Consider the following 26,805-nt stretch of genomic DNA (forward strand, 5'->3'; position numbering starts at 1 on the left):
GTCTTACCTTTGTCTTGCAATTATTAACTATTGTCAATACATAGAGATATTTCTTCGTTTTAGGATCAGATCCATCTCCAAAGTGACGCACAATTGTTTTTTCAAAACACTCTTAATGTAGCTAATTCATTTGTTTTCAGAAACTTTAAAAGCAGCTACTATTAAATTTTAGACTGTATTGTGCTTGTAGGTAATTATGCGAAGTGGTCAGCCACTCACTGGCACAAATGGCAGACGATGCAAAGAAGATGAGAAGCTGATAAATGCAACCCTCAGGGCAGGAAAGCGTGGCTACATCATTGACACGCGGCCTCTAAACGTAGCTCAGCAAGCTAGAGCCAAAGGAGGCGGCTTTGAACAAGAAGCTCATTATCCCCAGTGGAGGAGGATTCATAAGTCCATTGAGAGGTAAAAAATTCAGCAGACAGTAATAGACTCTTATCTGAAGCTAGTGTGGGTGAGCCCTTAGCTGTTCAAAAATACCAGGTTTCCAAATGAAAATTGCATTTTAGAGTCAAAAATTGGCTGGATTACCTTGTGTTTTTAAAGGTAAGCAGAAAACTTACTGTGGAGGCCCACAAGTGTGTTTTAATAAGTATTTTTCCTCTTAGGTTTGCTCTGAAATTTCATCACCAGGAGGTCTGCTTCTCTACTTGTAGATCAGCTGTCACCAAATTTACTAAAAAGATACACTACAGATAATTGTTTTCCTAATTCAAAAAGACCTAAAGGGATTTTATTTCCCCCGTACCCTTCATTTTTGCACCTCCTCTGATACTGTCTCTTGCTTATGCTTGTGATTGGTGGTTTATAACTCCTCCTGGGTGGGTGGGTGGGAGGTAGAGCTAGTAACAGTGGGGTGTGGGTTGGCCTTTCTTGGGTAAACCTGCTGGCTGTGCTTGTCCAGCCATGAGTCCCTGGGAACAGGACTGCAGTTGTCAGTGGTGCTGTCTTTTGACCTCTCACAAGATGCAATACTCTGGCCCTCTCTCCAGTCAGATAATTCAGTTATGCAACCTGGGTTTCATCTATCCAGAGAGGAACAGCTTAACCATCATAGGCATTTTAAGCATTTTTGCAATCATGCTTAATATTAGTCTTTCAATCTTTAACCTTCAAATTATTATATAGCAAGTTAAATATTTTTATAGTATTTTGAGCTGTGTTTGCTCTTATCCATATTGGAGACTGAGTTTTTGGTTTGGTTTCTTCATTATTCTATTTTCTGTTAGTATTTTTTACTTTTCTTGTTTTTGAAAGGTATCACATTCTTCAGGATAGCTTAATCAAACTCGTGGAAGCTTGTAATGACCAAACACATAACATGGACCGATGGCTCAGTAAATTGGAGGCCTCCAACTGGCTGACTCACATCAAAGAGATTCTGACAACTGCCTGTCTGGCGGCTCAGTGTCTCGACAGGTAATGTGCAGCTCAGGGCTCCTGAGTGGGGCACCTACGCCAGCTAGACTTTGCTTCCATCTGCACCTGTGGTTGTGTATTATGTTATAGTTTGTGCCTGTTCTGTATCTGATGTTCATATCATTTTATACGTAACTGTAGAAGAACTATAGAAGTCAGTGTCACTTAGTTATCAGTTAAGTGTGTGCTTAGAGTCAGGCATTTAATTGATAATGTTTGAGTGAATATGAGCTATGTACATAAACATGTCCTCAATGACACAAATTTTTAAGCACTACAAGAACCTTTTTTTCTCCCTCTAAAATCCTCAAATTATGAATCTGCCAATTTTTTTTTTTAATTAAACTGTGAAAAAGAATGAAAAGCAGTTTTATTATTTCTCCTCAGAGGGCCTAACTTGGTCTTCTAGGAATTTTTGAAATATCAATGAAAGGACACATGTAATTTTGTCACACCGCACATGATCCTTTATAATGTCTCAGCTAGCTGGGTGCAAGTTACTTGAAGTGTGTAGTTATATTTGGATCTCAAGTTGAGAAAACCTGATGGTAGTGATGTGGAGTATGTGAAGTGATTTTAGTTTATTCACTCAGTTGAAGGTTGCTAATCCTTGAGACAGAAGACTTGAACAGAGGCAGAAGGACTGGTGTAAGTTATGGCAGAAGCTTAGAATGCCCTTTTTAAGAAGGGGATTCCCACTGAAACAGTAGGTAGGTATAAGCGTGGCCTCCACATAGTTGGATGGCACTTTTCTTTGAGACTTTGTTTTGTTTTCTTGATGCTTCTAAATTAGGGAAATATATAGGTAATTTTTTTTCTGGTTAGTGAGAAATTGGTAATGGAAGAGGTTGCTTAAGATCGTGTGGTGATTTAGCGATTTACCAGTGGGGACCATGAATCCCAAATGGGCAGGCTCTTGGTATCAGGATTCCCAGGCTGTCACTGTTCTTTGTTTTAGAAAGTGAAACTTTTTCATCTAATAAAATATGGGAGAAATAAATATTACAGAATGATGAGATATTAATAATAAGGGTTTGGGTGGTTTTTTTTTTTTCACCTAAGTTAAAAATATTTCCCATTACATGATGAGTACAGAGGCTTCTGTTTGCTTATGAAACATGGATTGTAATAGACCCTTATAACCATGTTGTCTAAGTTGCCAGCCGTAATGAGAGGTGATGCAGATGAAGGTAGTGGGGGCAGAACAGCATTTGTTATCTCCACCTTTGTTTAGTCTGGGCCACCTGAAACAAACAGGGACTTCCACACTCTTAGAGAATTGAAAGTTTCCGTTTAATTTACCATGTTTGGGTTCCCTTTTCTGACACGTTATTGGCTCATTACTTACTGTTCCATAAAAATCTTTCTTTATAAATAATTACTCAAAATGTAAAAACAGACCTTAGGTTAGCTGAATTAAAATTAGAGCATACTACAGATAAGTAGGCTATATATCCAATATATATCAGAAGCCCTACAATATTTGCCCATACCCTTTAGTCTAGATTTCATTAGATTTCATCCTAAGAATGGGATTGTTAACCAGAAGTGAACATCAGGGAGTCTTGTTTTCAAATTAAGAACTCTAGAATAATTCAGCAGAAGACAAAAAGCTAAGTATACCACCTACAATGTAGGAAAAATTCGCAGTGACCTAAATGTCCAACTATAGGATTAAGTATGTTGTAGTTTATTACTTAATAGAATATTATGTAACTATTAATACAGTACTTCTATAGATGACATAGAAACATGGGAAAATGTTTATAATAAAAATGGAAATAAGAAGTTACCTTTCGTTATAGCTGTGCTAAAGTATAAAGTATATCTGTACATGGGGAAGGAATTCCCCCCCCCCCCCCCGCCTTTTGCCTTTTCTAGGGCTGCTCCCTTGGCAATATGGAGGTTCCCAGGCTAGGGGTCTAATCGGAGCTGTAGCCACCGGCCTAGGCCAGAGCCACAGCAACACCAGATCCAAGAGGCATCTGTGACCTACACCATAGCTCACAGCCACGCTGGATCCTTAACCCACTGAGCAAGGCCAGGGATCGAACCTGCAGCCTCATGGTTCCTAGTCAGATTCTTTAACCACTGCGCCACGACAGGAACCCCGGGAAGGAATTAATAGTAGTAGACAAACATGAAACTTACAGGATAGTAGTGAGCTTATTTTCCTTTTTCCCACAATTTCCTTCACTGTCACTTCAATAAAAAGAGAAGGAGGGAGTTCCCGTCGTGGCGCAGTGGTTTACAAATCCGACTAGGAACCATGAGGTTGCGGGTTCGGTCCCTGCCCTTGCTCAGTGGGTTAACGATCCGGCGTTGCCGTGAGCAGTGGTGTAGGTTGTAGACGCGGCTCGGATCCTGCGTTGCTGTGGCTCTGGCGTAGGCCGGTGGCTACAGCTCCGATTCAACCCCTAGCCTGGGAACCTCCATATGCCACGGGAGCGGCCCAAGAAATAGCAACAACAACAACAACAACAACAACAACACAAAGACAAAAAAAAATTAAAAAAAATAAAAATAAAAAAAGAAGGAGAGGGGAGAAGATGTAGTTAATTTAGTTTTCGGTGTTTCCTTTCATTCTTTAGAATAATGGAGTCCCAGACACTTCATACAGCGTGTTGTGATAGTATCATTGCCACTGACTTTCTAGATTGGCAGTTTTATATATATATGTAAAAAAATTTTTCTTCCTATTTTCATGTTTTTCAAAGTGTGTTTCAGGACTTGTTTTCCAGATTCATTACAGTTTATGAAGGCAGTCTTTACAGTAAGCTGATGGCAGAAAGGTAGAAGCAAGGTCAGAGAGATACAGAAAAATAATTGTTTCTCAGTTTGATGAGAAAAGGCTTTAGTCAACTATTAAAGCAGAAAATGTCAGTGCCTACTGAGTTTGATAAGGTCTGCTTTCTGGTTTTGTAAAGAAAGAAAAAATTAAGCTAAATGGTTCTATGAAATTTGTTACAAATAAACAGGTTCTCGCCATGTGAAATTTGGGACTTATTATAGTTTCGTATTTTCCCCAAGGGACACTCTCCTCATATTCCTTATTTAGCCTCTAAGCCCTACTGGACAGAGCAGAATGCAAGACTGTGAAATATTGGGCTCAAACATGTTATTAACAAGAGTTGTTGACCATGTTGGGAATGTCCCATCTGTACTCTGGGTTTTCCTATCAGGGAAGGAGCATCCATATTGATTCATGGAACAGAAGGAACTGATTCCACACTTCAGGTTACCTCCCTGGCCCAGATCATCTTGGAGCCAAGAAGCAGGACCATCCATGGCTTTGAGGCCTTGATAGAAAGAGAGTGGCTGCAGGTGAGAAAAATGGCTTGCTCACAATTGATGTTTGATCTGGTTTGTGGGAAAGGACATAATATATGGAATTCTGATTGATTCAGATGTTTAAATTGTATGCTTAATTTTCTGGGGGACAGTTCATCTTCCTCTTAGTTAGTGTCTAATCTTTTTGCCTCCCTCTTTGCTCACATTGTTCACTTGGCGCTTCATTCATTCCCCTAAGAAACCTGTATCAGTTGTACTTTTACATTCTTTGTGTTTCCCCTGTAGGTAACATAGTCTTGTCTTGCTAGAGATAAAAGTCATAAATGAGGTGGGGAGGAGGAGTGGGGACTTGTAAATATGCGGCGGCAGCATGTGCTTTAGCACTTTCTACCTTCTGCCTGTCTGGCTCAATCCCGTTGTCTTCCCCAGCCAGGTGAAATCCTTCTCATCCTTTAAGATCCAGCTAAATGTCGCTGCTTTCATGAAGTCTTTGGGACCTTGACTTCCTTCATGGATAAAATTGACCCATTTTCCTCACACCTTGTTTCCTGAACTATACCCAGACACAGTGGCAGAGAAGTCAGGGAGCCTTGCCCAATTCAGCTGTTTATCCCTAGGATACCACACAGTGCTGTCATATTTAATGCTGAAGAACAGCTAAAATAAAGGTGTCATAAAATAGATTTAAATCTTCCAAGCTGGAGTTTAACTTATAGATGTATATATACTGTGTAACTTACTATATATATTGTGATTGAAAATAATGTTTAGATATATCTTGAAAGTAGAAGTACCTTTGGAGAAAAATCATTTCTGGCCCTTCTGGTTACAGTTTGGGTTTATTATGTATTAATACTGTTATGTTTACTGAGTCTACCCACCCTGACAACTAACCTTTATGTCTAAGTCAGACCGTCCTAAATATTTCATGCAAATCTTATTCAGCTACATTCCATGTGATGCACAGCAGACAAATAAGTATGATTTACTTATTAACATATTACCATTTTCATGGGTATCAAAATCCCATTCACATTCATGCTATTAGCTTTATCAGATAAAGTGGTATGAGGACCCAAAGATAAAGCAGGCCTGTTTAAAACCCAGAAGGGTGTGACTCTTGGGATAAACTCGGGTTCTAGGTGGGCCAGGGAGCCTAATGGTTCTTAAATTTCCTTTGGTCAGTAGATGGCAGCCTCTTCCAGGTCCTTTTAGAAGGAGAGGAAAACTAAGGACAGCTTGGTCTGTAATATAAAAGTATTCACACAGATGTCTCCATGACATAACTTTTTCTTGCATGTAATTAAAGGTTCAATATCAGGAGTGACCTGTTAAATTTGTCTGTGAGAACCCCTTGTTTATCTCCATTTAGTGGTGAGGCTTACACAGCTCACAATGATCTGCAGTGCTTTGGCTGGACAGAAGAGGATAGCTGTCCTCTGTTTCATACCGCAAGAGCTCATGTTCTTTGACTTTGCTCCAGATTTCACAGACCTCGAAAGATTTATGTTTAATATCGCTGAAGTTCATTGTCCTTCTATTTGATATTCCAAGAACAACTGCAGTTCTCATGGCTAACTGCATAGGCTAGTAAGGTATTTGGAAATTAATGTCTTTTCCCTTAGGTGCTGAAGATTGTCTTAAACTACGAAATCATTAAAGAGCAGCCACCAAAAATATGTGATGTTCCATTTAATAATAGTTTTGATGCAGCTGTGTGAAATGTGTTAACAGAATGTGCTATACTGTGATCCCACCAGGACATGACTGTCGCATTTCCATCTCTCCTCTTAGGCTGGTCACCCATTCCAGCAGCGCTGTGCACAGTCAGCCTATTGTAACAGCAGGCAGAAGTGGGAGTCACCTGTATTTCTTCTCTTCTTGGACTGTGTGTGGCAGATACTTCGTCAGTTCCCTTGTTCTTTTGAATTTAATGAGAATTTCCTCATCATGCTCTTTGAGCATGCTTACGCCTCACAATTTGGAACATTTCTGGGCAACAATGAAAGCGAAAGGTGGGTACACTGCTCACAGGGAGCCATTTTATTTTTAGTAGTTTTGGTTACTTCCTAAAGGAGACCAGGATTTGGTTCTACATTGGTCTTATTTATAAGACAGTAGAGGTTACAGTAGTATAAATTAAATTACATGAAATGTATTCTTTATTATGAGCCCATCACATGCTAGGCGAGCGCATATCCTAGATTTAGTTCTATTAGATTAAATTACTCCTTACTGGAGTGCTCCTGTGGCACAGAAGTTTAAGGATCTGGTATTGTCACTGCAGTGGCTCTGGTAGCTGCTGTGGCACGGGTTCAATACCTGGGAATTTCCATGTGCTTTGGGCGCGGCCAAAAACAAAAAAATTTACTCCATACACTGGTTAAAAACCTTTTTGTGAATTGGGCAACCATTTTAAATGTTAATTTCCTTATATAAGAGCATAGTATCTTACATCTGGAAGCTTTAACATACAGTGCAACTCTGTCCTCTATCTAGTTTTATAGATTAGGAAGGTAATAGCCAGAGAATTTAATGACTTGTCCAGGGACACACAGCCAGGTGATCATCAGAAGTGTGGCTGTAGGAGTTCCCGTCGTGGCGCAGTGGTTAACGAAACCGACTAAGAACCATGAGGTTGTGGGTTCGATCCCTGGCCTTGCTCAGTGGGTTAACGATCAGGCGTTGCCGTGAGCTGTGGTGTAGGTTGCAGACATGGCTCGGATCCAGCGTTGCTGTGGCTCTTGCATAGGCCAGTGGCTACAGCTCCAATTCAACCCCTAGCCTGGGAACCTCCATATGCCGAGGGGGCGGCCCAAGAAATGGCAAAAAAGACAAAAAAAAAGAAGAAGAAGAAGTGTGGTTGTAGGGAGTTACCATCGTGGCTCAGTGGTTAATGAATCTAACAAATCCCTTCTCAGCCCTAGAGAAGACAAAAAAAAAAAAAAAAAGAAGTGTGGCTGTAGTACAAGTTTTCCTGTTCCTGCTCTAGATTTTGTTATACCGAGAAATTGTCTTAAGGCCCAGAATGATAATTTCACTTCTCAACCCAAACACCATCAAGTTTATAGGGTTAATTAGAAAATTCGTATCAGAATGATCATTAAAGGTGCTTAACTGGTAATTTTCTCTTTTGGGTACAATCAAAAGGCTTCCTTTGCATGGGAGGCAAGGTTTGTCCTTTGGCTTGGTGGCTAGGTTGGCATTATTTAATTGAATAATAAATTTAAACAAATAACAGCTTTCACAAAAGGCTGGAATTAATGTATTTTTACCAGTTTAATATTTGGCACCTAGAGGAGTTTCCATCATGGTGCAACAGAAATGAATCTGACTAGGAACCAAGAGGTTGTGGATCCAATCCCTGGCTTTGCTCAGTGGGTTAAGGATCCAGTGTTACCGTGACCTGTCGTAGGTTGCAGACATGACTTGGATCCACTGTGGCTGTGGCTGTGGTGTAGCCGGCAGCTGGAGTTCTGATTAGACCCCTAGCCTGGGAAATTCCATTTGCTGTGGGTGTGGCCTTAAAAAAAAAAAAAATTAAGCGTCTACAGCAATACATGCTTTTTACTTAAAGCTGAATTGGCAAATTTTTCAACATTAGATTTTCTTATAGATTCTTCAGAAGTAGGGGAAAATTTAGAACTATTTGCTCTAGAAAGTTCTCCATCCACCATATTTTTCTCATTGTGCTTTGGTTCTAGTTACTGCAGCTATATGTGTTTAGTGTGATCAGTCTAATTTAATGGATGTGTTTATGCTGTTTTTTCTGTGCCCTCAAGGGTATTTTCTCTGAAAATTTTCTTTGATAACAGTATGGAGTTAGATTTGTTTTGCGGCCTAATGCGTTTTCTAGCCTGGAGACTGTTTCATGTGCCCTTGAGAAGAATGTGTTTTCTGCTGTTGCTGGGTAGAGTATTCTATAGTTACCTTACATTTTGGTCAAGTCTTATATTTCCATGTTTATCTTCTGTCTAGTTGTTCTATATGTTATTGGGATAGTGAGGTCCTCAAATGTATTATAGAAGTGTCTATTTCTCTGTTCCACTATGTCAGTTTTGGCTTCATATATTTTGTGGCTCAAGTGCAATATACATACATGTAATTATTATATCTTCTTGATGGATTAACTCATTGTTGCCAGCTTTGGAAGCCTGCAAAACAGTCTTTGTTTTTGTTGTTATTGATAGTTAAAAATGCTGATTGAAGAGTTCCCACTGTGGTGCAGTGGGTTAAGGATTCCACATTGTCTCTGTGGCCCATGCAGGTTGGATTCCTGGCTTAGCACAGTGGGTTAAGGATCTGGTGTTGCCACAGCCGTGGTGTAGGTTGTAGTAGCTGCAGCTTGGATTTGATCCTTGGCCTGGGAACTTCCATATGCTGTGGGTGCAGCAAACAACAACAGAATGCCGATTGGTTCTCTGACAAATATTTTTATCTTACAACACTTTGTTCTGCTGCTAAAAGTCTTGTGTTCTGCTTTCTAACATAACAGAGAGAAGAAATTGTCCTTTTCGAGCATTTAATAGTGGTTGTATCAACTCTAATAAAAAAAATCTTAAAAAGAAGTGGTTGTCATAAAATAATTGCTTTAATGGAAATTTTCCTTCTTGATCAGATGTAAGTTGAAGCTACAGCAGAAAACGATGTCTCTGTGGTCCTGGGTCAACAGACCCAGTGAACTGAGTAAGTTCACCAACCCTCTCTTTGAAGCAAACAATCTTGTCATCTGGCCTTCGGTTGCTCCACAGAGTCTTCAGCTGTGGGAGGGTAAGTTGTGCATCTTTGCAAACCTTTTATTAATAGTCTAGGATGTTCTCTAGCTGCTTTTGAGTATATACTGCCAATACTGGAAGATGGCAAGATCTGTCCCTCAAACCTGTGTGTAATTGTCATTTTTTGTTCACTGTAGGCTTTGTTCTCTTTCAAATCAGTCATCTTGTCACACTTTTTTTTTTCAGTCCCTATTTGAGAAATGAACCATGATTATTTAATTGATACTGCTGTCTATATTGGATATTTTCTCCAGATAGAAAGGCACATTACTTTTTTTTCTTGTGACAAAAACATAAAGATGGTTAAGTTGGTAAATTTTAAGTGTGCAGTTCAGTATTGTTAAGTATATCACATTGTTGTTGTCAAGTCTCCAGAACTTTGCATCTTGCAAACTCTACGCTCATTAAACGCCAACTTCTCATTGTCCCCCTCTAGCCTCAGGCAACCACCACCCTGCTTTCTGTCTCTGGATTTGACAACTCTGGGTGCCTTATATATGTGGAACCATACAGTATTCTTTCGTGATTGGCTTATTTCACGTAACATAATTAATGTTCTTAAGACTCATCCATGTAGTAGCATCTGACAGAATTTCCTTTTTCAAGGCTGAGTAATTTCCCTTGTGTGTATATACTACATTTTGTTCATCTGTTCCTGTGTCAGTGGCCACTTGGGTGGCTTCCACATTTTGGTGCATAAGGGTGCAGATACCTCTTTGAGATCCTGCTTTCCATGTGGAAGTGGAATTGCTAGATCATATGCTAATTATATGTTTAATATTTTGAGGACCTGTTATACTGTTTTCCATAATGATTGCATCATTTTATAAGCTCACACTAACAGTGCAGAAGGGTTCCAGTTTCTTTACATATTTGCTAATACTTGTTAATTTTCTGGGTATTTCCTGCCTTTGGTAGTGGCCATCCTAATGGGTGTGAGAGGAAATATATTACTTTCTGTGTAAGAAACTGGTAGATAATCAGGACAAGAATAAACTGTAAGCTCTTAGGAGATAATTTGTTCCTTTATTACAATGAGCTAGTCATTCTAGTAAGGGTCCATAAATGTACGTGAGTGCCATCCATCAATATAGTAACGTAGATATCTCACTGTTTGTGTGGAACAATAATCCAGGCTTAATTGCTGTATCTATTCTCTCTCTTTTTTTTTTTTTTTTGTCTTTGTCTCTTTTTAGGGCCACACCTATGGCATACGGAGCTTCCCAGGCTAGGGGTTGAGTCAGAGTTGCAGCCGCTGGCCTATGCTGGGGCCACAGCAATGCCAGATCCGAGCCACACCTGTGACCTATACCACAGCTCACGACAACTCCAGATCCTTGACCCATTGAGCCAGGCCAGGGATCGAACCCGCAACCACATGGTTCCTAGTCAGATTCGTTTCCACTGCGCCATGATGGGAACTCCCATATCTATTCTAAAGAGGGTGTTTTACCTTCATTAATTGTTCAAATTCCTGAAGCTTATCTCCTTTATTAATACTAAAGCTTGTATTTTAAAAATTAACCAAAATTTATCTGAAGTATATTATCCATTCATTACACAGCCTATAAAGTACCATTTACTTTCTTTTTAATCAATTTGAAGGTAGTAAGTACATCTTTATTCATCTTTATATTAAACAGAAGGCATGCACACAGGAATGGTGGCTGTTTGGTAAACTGAACTGAACTACCATATGTGGCAGTTATTATACTGTGTTCTTTTTTTTTTTTTTTGTCTTTTTGCCATTTTCTTGGGCCGCTCCCTCGGCATATGGAGTTTCCCAGGCTAGGGGTCGAATCGGAGCTGTTGCCACCGGCCTACGCCAGAGCCACAGCAACATGGGATCCGAGCCGCGTCTGCAAACTACACCACAGCTCACGGCAACACCGGATCGTTAACCCACTGAGCAAGGCCAGGGATGGAACCCGCAACCTCATGGTTCCTAGTCAGATTTGTTAACCACTGAGCCACAATGGGAACTCCATATACCGTGTTCTAATATGTTACTCCTGAGGGCAGTTTTGGTGTGGAAACTGTTTGCCCTGCATGTGTTAAAGGGTCTCAAGTTGTTTTGCTTCCTTGGTTTTGTTTTCTTGGCCTGTTTCTGTCACTTCTCTGGTTGTCAGCTGTCATAGGTTATTCTGCTTGGCATATCTGTTTATGCTTCTAATCATCTCTGTTGAGGGGTCCCCTCATTGGAATTGTGGGGAAATGGCCCCTGACAGCCTTAAGGGTCTCTGAGTCAGAGTTTTATTACTTTGCAGATGCTCAGAACTTCTTGCTTTCTTGAGTGTTTAGACAGTCACAGGTGCAGGGCACATGCTATCTAAATGAGAGATTACAGCTGTGCTTCTTGCTTGAGACTTTTGGGACAGTGTACCTTAAAGCCACCGTCACGTTTAATAACTGAGATGAAAGACTAGCTACCTGGGAAGAAAGCCAGATTTGGGAGTTGGAGAGCCTGAAGACCTATTTTACTAGTTTTCACTAAACTTCATTGAGAGTTTAGGAATTATGTGATAGAAGAAAATTTCTGTTGTTATATGAGTAAATTCCTGCTACTCCATTAAGAACGTGGTTTCCCTGTATGTTTAGTGCCGCTTCAACTTAGAACTGGAAGAAATTCTGTGTTAGGTAAAATAGTCTTATGGTAGGTATATGGATTGTGTAATGACACTACTCTGGCCTTAAAACATTTCTCTGCTGTTTATATTTACATCATAGTTAACAATCAATATTACGTAATTCCTGTATTGAAGAACAGGATTTTAAAAATAGGCTAATTTAATAGAAAAATCAACACAGGTGGGTCAGTCTTTAGGCTGTGTTTCTGTCATCCATCTTTGATACAGAATAAGTAGCATCTGGACACATAGGACTCTCTAGGGTCCATGGCAGTTTGGTTTATAGAAAGTGTTTCAATAAATCATAAAACCTTTGTGAACTTGCCAACTGCTGACATGTTGCAACCTGGAAAGTGTTTTCCTTCCTGAGTTGAGTATCTTTAAGCCATTATTTTGGGATGATATCATTAACTTAGATCTATATAGAGGAGAAAATGTTTTTTACTCCATAATAAAAGGATAATTATTGTTATTTGGGGGAAGAAGCAATTGCCTGCAGAATTGGAAGGCTTAAGTAACAGAGAGGGGGAGAGAGTGCTGAAGTTTAGGCTGTGAAATAACAGTCTGTGTATGTGTAGTTCTGCCTTTATTATAACTGCCTCTTTTCCAGTGAAAGGTGATTTCACACATGTAGGAGGTCTTACGGCCTGGTGAATTCTCTAATTGTAAAAAAATTTGTATTGTGAAACTGGAAAGTTTATGGCATTATAAATGCTCAGCTTTGGAGTTCCCGTCGTGGCTCAGTGGTTAATGAATCCAACTAGGAACCAGGAGGTTGTGGGTTCTATCCCTTGCCTCGCTCAGTGGGTTAAGGATCTGGTGTTGCCGTGAGCTGTGGTGTAGGTCACAGATGCGGCTCAGATCTGGAGTTGCTGTGGCTGTGGTGTAGGCCGGCGGCTACAGCTCTGATTCGACCCCTAGCCTGGTAACCTCCATATGTCACGGGAGTGGCCCTAAAAGGACAAAAGACAAAAGCTCAGCTTGTTTTCCTGAATATATCAGAGATCAGTATTTCAATCTATTTCATAATTTTGTGGGTTTTTTAGAAGTGTACAGTGACTTCTTGAATACTTCATTTGTACTCTTTCAGTACCTTAAGATTCCCATATATTTTAGAGTACAATACAACAGATATGAATTGTGAAAAAAAATTATAATGCATGCGATTATATTATTATCCGCAATTATAATGCCAATCCATTGTGTGTATCTTTTCCCTTTCTGTTTTCCTTTCATGGATTCAATAGGTATTTTCCTGCGTTGGAACAGATCCTCCAAATATCTGGATGAAGCATATGAGGAGATGGTTAATATCATTGAATATAACAAGGAATTACAAGCAAAAGTAAACATCCTTAGGAGGCAGTTGGCAGAACTGGAGACTGAGGACGGGATGCAGGAAAGTCCCTGATTCCAGATTCCTGCAGGCCTCTAAGGACCATCCGTCCAGTGTCCCCCCTCTCTCCCTTGCCCTTCAGTTCACCCTCACACAGTAGCCTTGAACTTAAGGCTTTAGATGTGAGGACCTTCTGATGTAACGGATTCCTCAATACTTTATGAATGACGCTTACTGTACTTACTCATGTTTCACGTGGCCTGTTAGGCCTCTACGCTTTGGGAGCAGGAAGGAGGTGCTAGTCATGTTATTTTATGTGAAACAGGTGACCCATTTAATGCTATTTGTGTTATATGCCATTTCATCACACATAAGCTTTTTCTCTGTGTCTCCTTTTCCAAACAGTGCTCCAGACCAGTCAAGGATATGATTGATCTCTTTAGGGAGTATTCGTTAGTTTAAAAAAGGGTCAGACTTTTAAACACTCCAAATATAGAAATATTTTTCAAACCTGAAATGGATAGTAAACCAAGAATTTTGTGTTTAACATGCCATTTCCAATATCTTGGCCACATAAAGAGCCATTCTCTTTAAAACAGTTTTGGACTGACAAAGCTGAAATCATCTTCATTCTAGTTTATCAAGAAAGTAAAATCTGAATATTTACTCAAGGTAAATTATTTTTACAAGGGCAACAGGTATAATTCTCAGATATTTACATTAAGAAGATAAATTTATTTTAACAGTAGACACTAAGAGTATGTGCAATATAGAAATAAAGTAGGAATTTGTTACTGATAAGATATCATATTACTGTTGAATTGGTTTTTCAGGGTTTTGACCATACGTATTAAATGTGTATCAAATGCTGGATGTAACATTAAACCACCATTTAGAATAGAGGTTGTTATAATTAAGCAACAAATGTGGTTTCCTTAAACCAGAGATGCACTGCCCTTGTCTAAAGTTCTTATTGCACTGGTGTATGTATGTGTGTGTTTCATTGTGTTTTATTTTTAAATATTCTAGGAGTTTAAATTTTTCATGTTGGCTTGAGCCTTTTGAAAATTTGTCTTGACTGTTGATTTGTCCGTTATATGTTAGGCAAATATAATTTAAGTGGAGGGGAAAGTTTATGAACATGACAGAGCTATGTTTTAAACTTCAGAAGCCAATTCGAAATGCTTCAGTGCTACAGAAACATCGATGACTATGTTGATGCTATGCTGGTTGGTATATGCCTGCAACTATAAAAAGTTTGTGGTTTGGTGCTTTCCATATACATTTCTGTTTTGTGGCACTGCTCGTTTTAACAAATACTATCAATTATGTTTTCTTTTAAAAGAGTAGTTGAAGAATAATCTTTAATACCATTTCCATCCCATCTGTATATAACCATTTCATTGTAAAACAGTAAAACTGAACTCTGCTTTAGAGCTATATATTGAGTTAAAAATACAGTTCTTCAAAATCAACTCTAGCAAAAGCTATGGCCACATTCAGAAACCTTAGAAAGGTTTCTATCTCTAGTTGCCCAAGCTTGGTCTTTTTTCTGTTTCCTCAGACTTGTAGCAAAAGGCTGGACAACGGATCCATAGTCAGAGCTCTTTTCTAGTAAACTTATATGCTTTCTCCTCTAAGCTCAGTTTTATTCCTGACCTATTTTCTTGGCTATAGTTATGAATCTTGAGGCATTAAAGCCCTCATCTGTAGGCTAAGACAAGGCGCAAAGAAGATGGGCTTTCTGGCTATAGATATCTGTGTACTATATGAAATGTCTATATTATTATTATTATTATTATTATTATTATTTGGCCACACTCACAGCATGTGAATTGTTCCCAGGCCAGGTATAAAACCTGTGCCACAGCAGCAACCAGAGCTGCTGCAGCAACAAGCCTGAGTCCTTAACCTGATATAACATAAGGGAACACCTGTATTAATTTTTTAAAAGAAGAAACAGTCTAGCTTTTTTATGGACCCTCAAAATTGAAGGAGCCTTTTTTCCCCTCATTTAATGGGCCCATAAAGAAAACCATCTAGAGATTTTTTTTAAAGTGATGCTTTAGAAGTGACTCTCACTGGTGATATTATGTGGCCATAACTCTTCTGTGGGTGGAAACTTTGGAGGGAGTTTTTATTAAGCTTGGTCATGGAGAAACTGTATGCTATCATTTTTATACCTGTCTTCCTGATGAACATTTTCTTTGTGAGCCAGAGTACAACAATAGCATAGTGTTTCAGTTCTTCTTTCTCTTATTGAGACAGCAATCATAAACTGTTGGACAAGATGAGTTTTAGTGTTAATTTATAATTAGGGATTGTCCAACCTCAGTGCTGTTTATAGGGAGTAAAAACAAACTATAGTATCAGCGCAGTTTCAAAGGGGTCATCTAATGATGCAAATACTAAAGTTTACCCAAACTTGAGAACTCTGTCAAAGACAAATGCTTTAAAAGCAATATAACTTGAAGAGGGTTTTTAGTAATACTATGAAGTTGCTCATCTATTGGATGAAAAGAATAAATACAATGGATAATATCATGAGGAGATATTTATTAAAGGTTATTTGGAGAATTGTCTTTGATAAATATGGCTTTAAAAACTCTAATGAAGAGAATGGTGGCTGAATTAGTGAGCATGCAGATTGCCCCATACAAGCCAGTAATAATCGAGTGAGATATAATCAAATTCATGTACATTAGGCATCTTCTGCCTTTATTTATAGTGAAGGCTGGGTTTACATTTTGCGGATGCAAAAAAGGGGGCCCCACAAAGAATATTGTAAAAATACAAAGGATTGCTTACAGTCCTCTATCATCAGTACAGGGATCCTTAGATTTAAATTAATAGTTTGTTGATTGTATACAAATGTTGAAACTCTTTGGGTGGTAGACTTCAGTAATTGTTCAAAAATGTTCATTTTGATTTCATTAATATGAGAAGAAAACAAGCAGAAATTATAAAACCTGATAGGCTTAAGACAACCTGTAAATGAATTTTATTCCTAAGAAAAATTAGGCCTTTGAAGCAAGTTTTTGGAAGAGATTTTTGGAAAGCTTTGGAAGACAATAGTCATTTAAGATCTGTATGGAGAATTTTAAAACTTCTTTGAAGCCTGATTTTGTAGAGGTGATGTCATTGCTTTAAATTTTAAAGGATGAAATTTAGTGAGATTTTAGTCTTTGATTCAGTCAGTATTTAATGTTAAAAAAAATCAATATCATGGAAAAGACCAGTAATTATCTCTTGAAGGATAAAATAGGAGCAACATTTGCTGCATTTAAAGAAAAAAAAATCTGCTTAGAGATGTAATTCCTGGAGTTACCTGGTTTCAAGATTAACTATTTTAATTGTCAGTCTTAACTAAGTCATCAGGTTCACCTACTATCAGACCTTAACCTAAGGCACAGTTTTGATATTTACCCATATTCAGATTTAATGTATGAAAACTACATAAGTATTATTAGCACTCTTTTATCAGAGAGGTATTCCTGTACAAAAAGGGGGGGGGCAATATTTAGAATAGCTAATCCTTTGTTCTGGAAGCTTTGAAATTAACCAGAGAATGAAGTCATTCAGTACCTCTGAAACAGGTTTATCCTATACCTCAGGAAAACAGATTAGTTATTTCTTATTCTTTAATGTGACTTAGATCTCTTTTCCACCCCCGACAGCTGGTATCCTAAGTTTACTACTAGGTAGTATTTTTTGTGTAATTCACCATCTTAACAAAAAACATTAAAAGACTAATTTCTACATGAATATTTATTCTCAGATGATATGAAATGCTAATTTTCGTTTCTGTGAATAAAACTACTTCTGCCTTCACTCAGTCTGTATAATCTAGTGTCCACAGAATTTTCTTCCTTTAAACCAATAGCCCAGAAGAGGCCTCTGAGACTCCAGGGCTAGGTTTTTAGACGGTCTGAACTTGTTATCTAAAGTCCCTTTAATAAACCTAATGTCCTATTTTGAACTATAGTCCAGAACTGTAGTTTGTACTTAATTTAGTGAAAGATAATGGGGCTCACTTTAGACACTACATTGTCCTGGAAAATAATTGTCGATGAGAGCTTACTGACTTCCAGAGCCAATTTGTTTAACCCTCTGTGATTATACAGATTATATATTTGGGATTTGAAATAAAAAGTTGTGCAACACTGCCTGTGTTTGTCTGCTCAAGACATTTGCTTCACTTTTCAAATGTACATATCCTTGGAGAGGTGGATTGATTATTCTACACAAATATACCCTGAGTTCCGTAGTTTAGACATCCTTGTATATCTTTTACCATCTACACTGAAAAGGTTGTAATTGCACAACTTAGTTATGAAAAAAAAAAAAAGTATGTATTTCTTCAGTAGCCAGGTATTTGGATGTACTCTTGATATATCTGAATGTGACTCTTGGATTTAAGTGCACTATTATTCATGTCTTATACAATAAAATTGCCCTGTGTGGCAAATGCGTCTATAATGTATGCTCAGAGTGCTGTAACATACAGGTTTCTATATTATGAACCTGTCTACATGTAGGGGAAAATTCTGAACTTTTGTTAAGTCTATGTAACATTTTAATATTATTTGTAATGTTTCCTTAAGCGGTAAGTTCACCTATGTCCTAAGACTGGAATCATTTATCTTGAGTTGGTTGCTTTGTCAGGTTTGGTTTACTAAGTCAAGAAACAGTCTTGTTGAACATGGTACTATTATCTTAGTGTATAAGATTTGTGTGTCACATTTTCCCTCTGCCTTAGAGGACTGTTGCTAGTGTTAAATTTCTATAGACAATGGTAATAAAATTTGAATACATTCAAATGCAGTAAATTAAATCTATAGACTAATTTTTTTCAAATATCTGTGAAGGTTTTAGGAGTGTCTTAATTAAAATTGCTGTGTATATTTGGACCTTATATTTAGAAAAAATGCAGATCTGCAAAGGTTCTGCAACACAGTACAGTGGGCTCCCTTGTATAACCTTTTTTCACATTTGTTTTAACATTCTTGAGTGTGTATGTTGAGTATCATTACTGTTATTAAGCTGAAACATTTAAGAGTAAGCTGCAGACATTGTGACCTTTCCACCTAAATACTTCACAGATATCTTCCAAGAATTAGGAGTATATAGTATACATACTGCTTATTCACTATGTATGGATATAAATAAATCAATGAGAGAAAAGGGAAAGCTCCTTCTTTCCAACTATGAAATATAGCAAGTCACTGTTTGGTAATATTCACAGTAATAACTGACCTAGGGAGTCACTGTCAGTGGATGCTAAAAATGGCAAGTATGTAAGCAAAAACATATCCCTCTCAGTGTATCTTTGTATAAGATACTTAGTTACAAAGGGGAAAACAAATTTTACAGTGAAGGAACTTGGTAGATACCACCTTATCCAGACATCATTGACATTAGTGGTAATGGAACATAATCAACATCATGTGCCTTCTGATAGGATCCACTGAAAACAAAGCATTACTTTTGTGGCATTTTGCAAAAACAGGAGTTCCCATCATGGCTCGTGGTTAACAAATCCGACTAGGAACCATGAGATTGCAGGTTCGATCCCTGGCCTCCCTCAGTGGGTTAAGGATCCTGTGTTGCTGTGAGCTGTGTTGTAGGTTGCAGACATGGCTTGGATCTGGTGTTGCTGTGGCTCTGGCGCAGGCTGGCGGCTATAGCTCCGATTAGACCCCTAGCCTGGGAACCGCCATATGCCATGGGTGTGGCCCTAGAAAAAGACAAAAAGACAAAAAAAACCCCAAAAAACCCCAAAAACAAAACAAAACAAAACCCAAAAAGCACAACCTGAATCTAATTATGAGGAAGCATCAGGCAAACTTTTTTTTTGCTGCACCTGCAACACGTTTAAGTTCCCAGACTGGGGATGGACCCCATGCCATACCAGTGACCTAAGTCACAACAGTGACAAGGCCTGATCCTTAACTATTAGGCCACCAGGGAACTCCAAGCAAACTTTAAAATTGAGGCATATTCTACAAAATAAGTATATTCTTTTGAAAAATATAGCCCTTATAGAGGAACTAAAAGACTGAAAACCTAAGTTTGAAGTTAACCTTTTTTTTGTCTTTTTAGGGCTGCACGTGCGGCATATGGAGGTTCTCAGGCTAGGGGTCTAATTGAAGCCTACGCCAGAGTCACAGCAATGCCAGATCCTTAACTCACTGAGTGAGGCCTCATGGTTCCTCGTCGGATTCGTTTCCGCTGTGCCACGGCAGGAACTCCTATTTTTAAAAACTTTAAAAGCACAAAATAAATAGAAAATAGAAGGTAGTATCCATGCAAATCTGTAAAAATAAGAATCAAAATATTTTAAATGATGAAAGTTACCCCCCAATAAATGAAACATTACACACAAGAAAACTCCAAGACACATTCCAAAAAGAATAATATACCTTTAAACAAAAACTTCCATAAATAACATGGAAAAACACCTCAAATGAAAATTACAAAACTCTGAACAGGAATAGACTAAAAATAGAACGGGAAGGTAGAAAAGAGTTGAACTAACTCAGGAAGGAATTTGGGGAATAAAGACAAAATCATCTTGAAGATGAAATTACAAGATACTCAGGGAGAACAGGTTCAACTGAAGATTAAAGAACACTGAAGAAAAGCATGAAAGGCCAAGAGTGAAAATAAAAATAGTAAGCAAAAGGATCGGTGAGAAAGTGATAGACATAGAGGACACTCAGAGAAGAGCTAATAACTGGACTCCCTGAGGAAGAAAAAATAGTGAATCAGGACTAATATTTAAACCTATAATCTGAGAAATGTTTCCAAAATAAAAGAATGTCAAGTGGAAATGTTTCCAGATTCGTCAATTCCAAGATATATCCTAGTTAAAACCATTAGAATTTAACTATGAAGAAGGGAAATAAAATCCTCAGGGCTTCTAGGCAAAAAGTCACTTAAAATTGCGTTGCCATTAGAATTCCACAAAAACATACAAAGTAAGACAGGAGGACAACACTTTCAAGAAAAGTATAAGCCAAAGATTTTATATTGAGCCAACCTATACTTTAAGAATCTAGTCATTTATGATGGAGCATGATAAAAAGAATGTATAAATGTATGTGTGACTGGGTCACCTTGCTGCAGTAGAAAATTAACAGAATACTGTAAACCAGCTATGATGGAAAAAATAAAAATCACTAAAAGAAAAAAAAGCAGGAGTTCCCATCGTGGCTCAGCAGAAACAAATCCGACTAGGAACCATGAGGTTGAGGGTTCGATCCCTGGCCTTGCTCAGTGGGTTAAGGATCCGGCATTGCTGTGAGCTGTGGTGTACATCGCAGATACAACTCAGATCTGGCATTGCTGTGGCTCTGGTGCAGGCCAGCAGGTACAGCCACAATTTGACCCCTAGTCTGGGAACCTCCATATGCCATAAGTGCAGCAAACATTATAAAACAAAAAAACCTATTGAAAATGTTTTTAGGCATATGAGAACTCGGGGAATATGGTAGTTAAAAGTGCTTCCTGAAAAATCTGAAAAGATGAGTTTTGTTCAACTAAGAGACAATGGAAAACTATATATCAGGGCTCTAAATATATATATATTTATTTTTTATTTTATTTATTTATTTATTTATTTTGCTATTTCTTGGACCGCTTCCGCGGCATATGGAGGTTCCCAGGCTAGGGGTCAAATCGGAGCTGTAGCTGCCGGCCTACGCCAGAGCCACAGCAACGCAGGATCCGAGCCGTGTCTGCAACCTACACTACAGCTCACGGCAACGCCGGATCATTAACCCACTGAGCAAGGGCAGGGACCGAACCCTCAACCTCATGGTTCCTAGTCGGATTCGTTAACCACTGCGCCACGATGGGAACTCCTCTAAATATATTTTTACTGTCTATCCAAGACTATGACAAAAGTAGAAACAATGGTAGAAGAATAATTTGTAGAATTTGTGTATTTTGACAAAGTAAAAACAATGCAATTTTCTAAAATAAGAGAAAAAAGGGAGAATTTCATTGACTCAAAAAGGAGTCAAAGATATCACTTAAACTTAACAAAATCAAGTTGTAAACAGGAGAAAGATGTCCAACACCACCTTTATAAAAAGTATTATAATGATATCTTGAGGGAGAAAAAACTTCCAATCTTTTTATACCAAGAGAATAAAAACCCCAAAGGGATAACATAGTAAATACTGTAATTATAACAATATGACAACTGAACACTAACATCAGACATACCAATAAACATGAGTGGGCTCGATTAATCTATTTAAAGAAAAGATATTCAAGGTAACTTGTAAAGCAAAACCCAACTCTGTTGGGATATAAATGACAGAATTAAAGTGACTCAGAAAGCTTAAGAAAAAAGAATATTTTACCAGTTAGGGCTCAACATATTACAAAACTGCAGCAGTCAACAGTGTGGTGAGTGGGATCAAGATGGCACTCACCTTCTCCCACAAATGCATAAAAAAAAAATCTACATGTAGAATGATTCACACAGAACACCTATTGAAAGCTAGCAGAAGACCTCAAACTTCTAAAAAGGGCAAGAAACCCTCCACACGACTGGGCAGAACAAAAGGGAAAAGAAAAAGGAGAGTGGGGAAAGGGGAACCAGGATGGGACCAGCATTCCTGAGAGGGAGCTGAGAGGGAAAAAATATCTACATGCTGGGAGGTCACCTAACTAGCTAGATCAGCTGAGGTGAAGGGGGAAACCTCAAGGTCTCGGAGAAAAGTACAGCAGCTGGACTGAGGAGGGCAAAGCAGAGAGAGCTGCAGAGACCATCAGTACCACTGCCTGGGATACCACAGCCTGAGATACTCAGGCAGGGGCTAGGCGGTGAGACTCAGCTTTCAGAAGTCAGTTCTAGGGAAAAGACTAGGGTTGAATGTGTGGGGACAGCCTGAGGGGGCTAGGGAGTGGTGTACCATGGGCTGGGGAGTGAAACACCACCATCCCGAGAGTGCAGGAGGAGCCATCAAAAAAAGTAAGGAGCTTACAAAAAAAGTAAGCCATCACAAGCTGCCCAGGAATGCTCCTGCATATAAATAGCTCTCCAAGACTACAGTAGATAATTGTTTGCCCTAAACTCACACAATAAGAAAAATATAAGCAAAATGAAGAAGCACAAGAACCATCCCCAGTAAAAAGAACAGAATTCCCCTGAAAGAGCAAACAATGAATCAGAACACTGCAGTCTAATAGACTCTGAGTTCAAAAAGGAAAGAATGCAAATACGAAAGGAATTAAGAATGGATATCAACAGTAATGAAGATTACTTTAAAGAGGAGCTAGAAACTATACGGAGGAGCCAAGAAAAACTAGTAAATTCATTTGCAGAGAAGAAAGCTGAGTTAAAGGCACTGAAGAGCAGAATGAATAATGTAGAGTAACAAATAAGTGATTTGGAAGATAGAATAATGGAAATCACCCAATCTGGATAGCACACAGAAAACCAAATGAAAAAACATGAAAGCAATATAAGAGATCTATGGGATAACATAAAGCAGGACAATCTTATGCATAATTGGGATTCCAGAAGAAGAAAAAGAAAAGGGATTGAAAACATATTTGAAGAAATTATGGCTGAAAACTTTCCAAACATGAAGGAAACAGGTATTAAGATACAGGAAAAACAGAGGGCCCCAAATAAACTGAACCCAAACAGACCCACATGAAAATATATTATAAGAAAAATGGCAAAAGTTAAACATAAGGAGAGGGTTCTAAAGGCAGCAAGAGAAAAACAAAGGGTTAAATTATAAGGGAACCCATATAAGGCTATCAGCTGATTTCTCTACAGAAATACTACAGGCTAGAGGAAAGTGGAAAGATATATTCAAAGTTCTAAAAGGGAAAAACATGCAGCCTAAAATATTCTACCCAATGAGATTATCATTTAAAATAGGAAAAGTAAAGAATTTCTCAAATCAAAACTAAATGAATACAGCAATACTAAACCCATTCTAAAAGAAATACTAAAAGATGTCCTCTAAATAGGAAAGAAGTAAGAAGATAGAGGATGGAGGAAATCACAATTGTAAAGTAGTTACTTAAAAAGCCAGTATACAGATCAAAAAGAAAGAAAAAAAACCTATTTGTAAAAGTGATGATAAACACAAGGAACGGTAAAAGGATAAATATAAAGATATAAAAAAGGACATCAAAATTATAAAATGTGGGGAAGAAGGAGAGTAAGAAAATCTACGCTCTTTTTTTTAAGAATGTATTTGAGGAGTTCCCATCATGGCGCAGTGGTTAACAAATAAGACTAGGAACCATGAGGTCATGGGTTCGATCCCTGGCCTTGCTCAGTGGGTTAAGGATCCGGCATTGCCATGAGCTGTGGTGTAGGTTGCAGATGCAGCTCAGTTCCTGCGTTGCTCTGGCTCTGGTGTAGGCTGGCAGATACAGCTCCGATTTGACCCCTAGCCTGGGAACCTCCATATGCCATGGGAGTGGCCCCAGAAAAGGCAGAAAGACAAAAAAAAAAAAAAAAAGAAGGTGTTTGAGCCTATATGACTATCAGGCTAAAGGAAGCAGATATAGGAAAAGGTTGACATACTTGAAAAACAGGGCAACCACAAATAAAAAACAATACATTCACAAAAAACAAAAAGAGGGTATAAGCATAAAATAAAAAGAAATCATCCAACCAGAGAAAGAAAGGAACTAAGAAATATAGAATCAACTGGAAAACAAGTTTTAAAATGGCAATAGAGGGGAGGACAAGATGGCGGAGGAGTAGGGGGACACGCTCGCCCTCTCCCACAAACACAACAAAAAAAGCACATCTACAGAATAAATGACTCGCACAGAACAGCAACCAATCGCTGGCAGAGGAACCTAAACTCCAATAACGGCAAGAAGTTCGTGACATTACTGGGCAGAACGGGAGAAAAGAGGAGAGTGACAGGTGAATCCGAGTGGGACGGGCGCTCCCAAAAGGGAACTGAGGAGGAGAAAGGGATCCCGCACCCTGGAAAGTCACCTACTCTGGGGAAAGATCAAACGAACCGGAGGAATCTCCAGATGCAGAGAAGAGTGTAGCAGTAAGTTGGAGTACGGAAAAGCCGATCAAGAACTGAACGGACCATCTGAACTACGGGCACAGTCACCAAAAATTGAGACGCCTGGGTGGGGGCTGGGCACTGAGACCTCGGCTCCTGAAGGTTAGTCCCCGGGAAAGGGCTTGGGGGGCAGGGCGGAGTGGAGACTGCTTGGGAGGTCTAGAAACCGGTCTGTCAAGTTTGACGGGGCAGAGACTGCCTGGGAGACTAGAAAACAAAGCTGTCACAGAGGAAGGGAGCAATACTCTAGGGGCGGGGAAGTGGAAAGCCGCATCAGAGGGAACCTGAGAGAAGAGCCTGGACTGCGCCTGTGCTGGGGAGAGGAGAGAAGAAGGGGTGGGTCCCCACAGAATACTCCCCATGCCACAGCAAGCTTACAGGCCGGCTAGCTAGCAGAAAGCTGTGCTTCCCAGTGAATCCCCTCCCCCCCACCCCCACCACCCCCTACGCTCTCGCAGAACCTGGGGCTGCCTGCCATCCAGGAGGGCTGGCTTCAACAATTGCCTGAAGCCTACCACCGCAGGGGCTGTCCCTGCAAAGGCCTGCTTGCCCTTTGGAGGGGCTACACTTCCACAGAGCAGCACCAAACACCACCAGCCCCTGAGAAAAGGCCTGCAGCCCAGAAAAGCTAGAACAAGCCTAGCCAGGCCAGTGAATAGATCTGCCTAACTCTCCGATGGTTTTTCTGAGTCGGGCTGCCCTGGGGAGGAGCCTCTTGGGTTTTCAGAGGCCCTGCTACCCACCCAAGCCCCCAGGGGGTGCCGAGACCTAGTGGATCAGCTGCATAGGACTGCCAGCTCCAGGCAGGACCCCCTGCAGCCCAGAAAAGCTGCAACAAGCCTGGCCGAGCTGTGAAAAGATCTCAGACGGTCTTTCTGAGTCAGGCTGCCCTGGGGAGGAGCCTCTTGGGTTTTCAGCGGCCCTGCTAGCCACCCAAGCCCTCAGGGGGTGCCCCACTCCCGCAGAATAGCTGCTCAGCACCACCAGCCCCCTGGAGGAGCCCCTGCAGCCCAAGAAAAGCTGCAACAAGCTTGGCCAGACTGTGAAAAGATCCACTACATTCGCAGGCCGTCCTTCTGAGTTGGGCTGCCCTAGGGAAGAGCCTCTTAGGGTCTCAGTGACCCAGATAGCTGCTCCAGCCCCCAGGGGGTGCTGCACTCCTGAGGAACAGCTGCCCAACACCGCCAACCCCCTGCAAGAGCCCCACAGCCTAAAAACACCAGAGCAAGCTCTGCCTGACCAAGTGAAAGCTGCTACCATCGTGGTGTGGACCTCCCAGTCTTGTCTGCCCTCAGGAAGTCCTCCTTTGCTTCAAAGAAACACTGTTAGCCCCATCAACACTCCATAAAAGCCACACTGCCTCAAAAAAGACTGACCAACAACGCCAGCCCTCAGGAAATATTCCATGGCAGTGACAAGGCAAACACTGCCCAATAACGGAGAGTACAACTCCCTCAGGAGAGAGAAAACAACAAGCAAGATGAAGAAGCTGAGAAACTACCCCCAGTCAAACCAACAGGAGAACTCACCTAAAGCAGTCAACAATGAAACAGATCTCTGCAGTCTGACAGACCTGGAGTTCAAGAGAAATAGTGAAAATACTGAAGGAATTAAGAGAAGATATGAACAGTAATGCAGATACCCTCAGAAAGGAACTAGAAAATATAAGGAGGAGCCAAGAAAAACTAGAACATTCATTTGCAGAGATGCAAACTGAACTAAGGGCAGTAAAAACCAGAATGAATAATGCAGAAGAATGAATCAGTGATATGGAAGATAGAATAATGGAAATCACCCAATCAGGTCAGCAGACAGAAAACCGAATCAAAAAACAGGAAAGCAATATAAGAGACCTATGGGATAATATAAAGTGGGCCAATCTACACATAATAGGAATTCCAGAAGGAGTAGAAAAAGATAAGGGAGTGGAAAATATATTTGAAGACATTATCGATGGAAACTTCCCAAATCTAAAGGATACTGGGTTCAAGATACAAGAAGCACAGAGGGCCCCAAACAAACTGAATCCAAATAGACCCACACCAAGACACATCATAATAAAAATGGCAAAAGTTAGTGATAAAGAGAGGATCCTAAAGGCAGCAAGAGAAAAGCAGAATGTTACCTACAAGGGAACCCCCATAAGATTATCAGCTGATTTCTCTACAGAAACACTACAGGCCAGGAGGGAATGGCAAGAGATATTTAAAGTGCTCAAAGGAAAAAATATGCAACCTAGAATACTCTATCATTTAAAATAGAAGGGGAAATAAAAATTTTTTCCA

General features: G+C 39.6%; 1 protein-coding gene across 1 annotated transcript in view; it reads left to right on the top strand.

Moving 5' to 3' along the window:
* The window catches only part of MTMR9 (myotubularin related protein 9), a 45,206-nt gene extending 26,931 nt beyond the window's left edge, over positions 1–18,275 (top strand). Inside the window, exons 5-10 of the mRNA XM_047760836.1 lie at positions 191–408; positions 1,261–1,422; positions 4,605–4,746; positions 6,508–6,728; positions 9,332–9,483; positions 13,363–18,275. Coding sequence (XP_047616792.1) covers positions 191–408; positions 1,261–1,422; positions 4,605–4,746; positions 6,508–6,728; positions 9,332–9,483; positions 13,363–13,526 — 1,059 coding nt within the window. The 3' untranslated portion in view covers positions 13,527–18,275. The remainder of the gene's footprint in view (positions 1–190; positions 409–1,260; positions 1,423–4,604; positions 4,747–6,507; positions 6,729–9,331; positions 9,484–13,362) is intronic.
* Positions 18,276–26,805: the final 8,530 nt, after the last annotated feature.

The sequence above is a fragment of the Phacochoerus africanus genome, chromosome 15 (genome assembly GCF_016906955.1).
Source record: "Phacochoerus africanus isolate WHEZ1 chromosome 15, ROS_Pafr_v1, whole genome shotgun sequence".
Taxonomy (NCBI): Eukaryota; Metazoa; Chordata; class Mammalia; order Artiodactyla; family Suidae; genus Phacochoerus; species Phacochoerus africanus.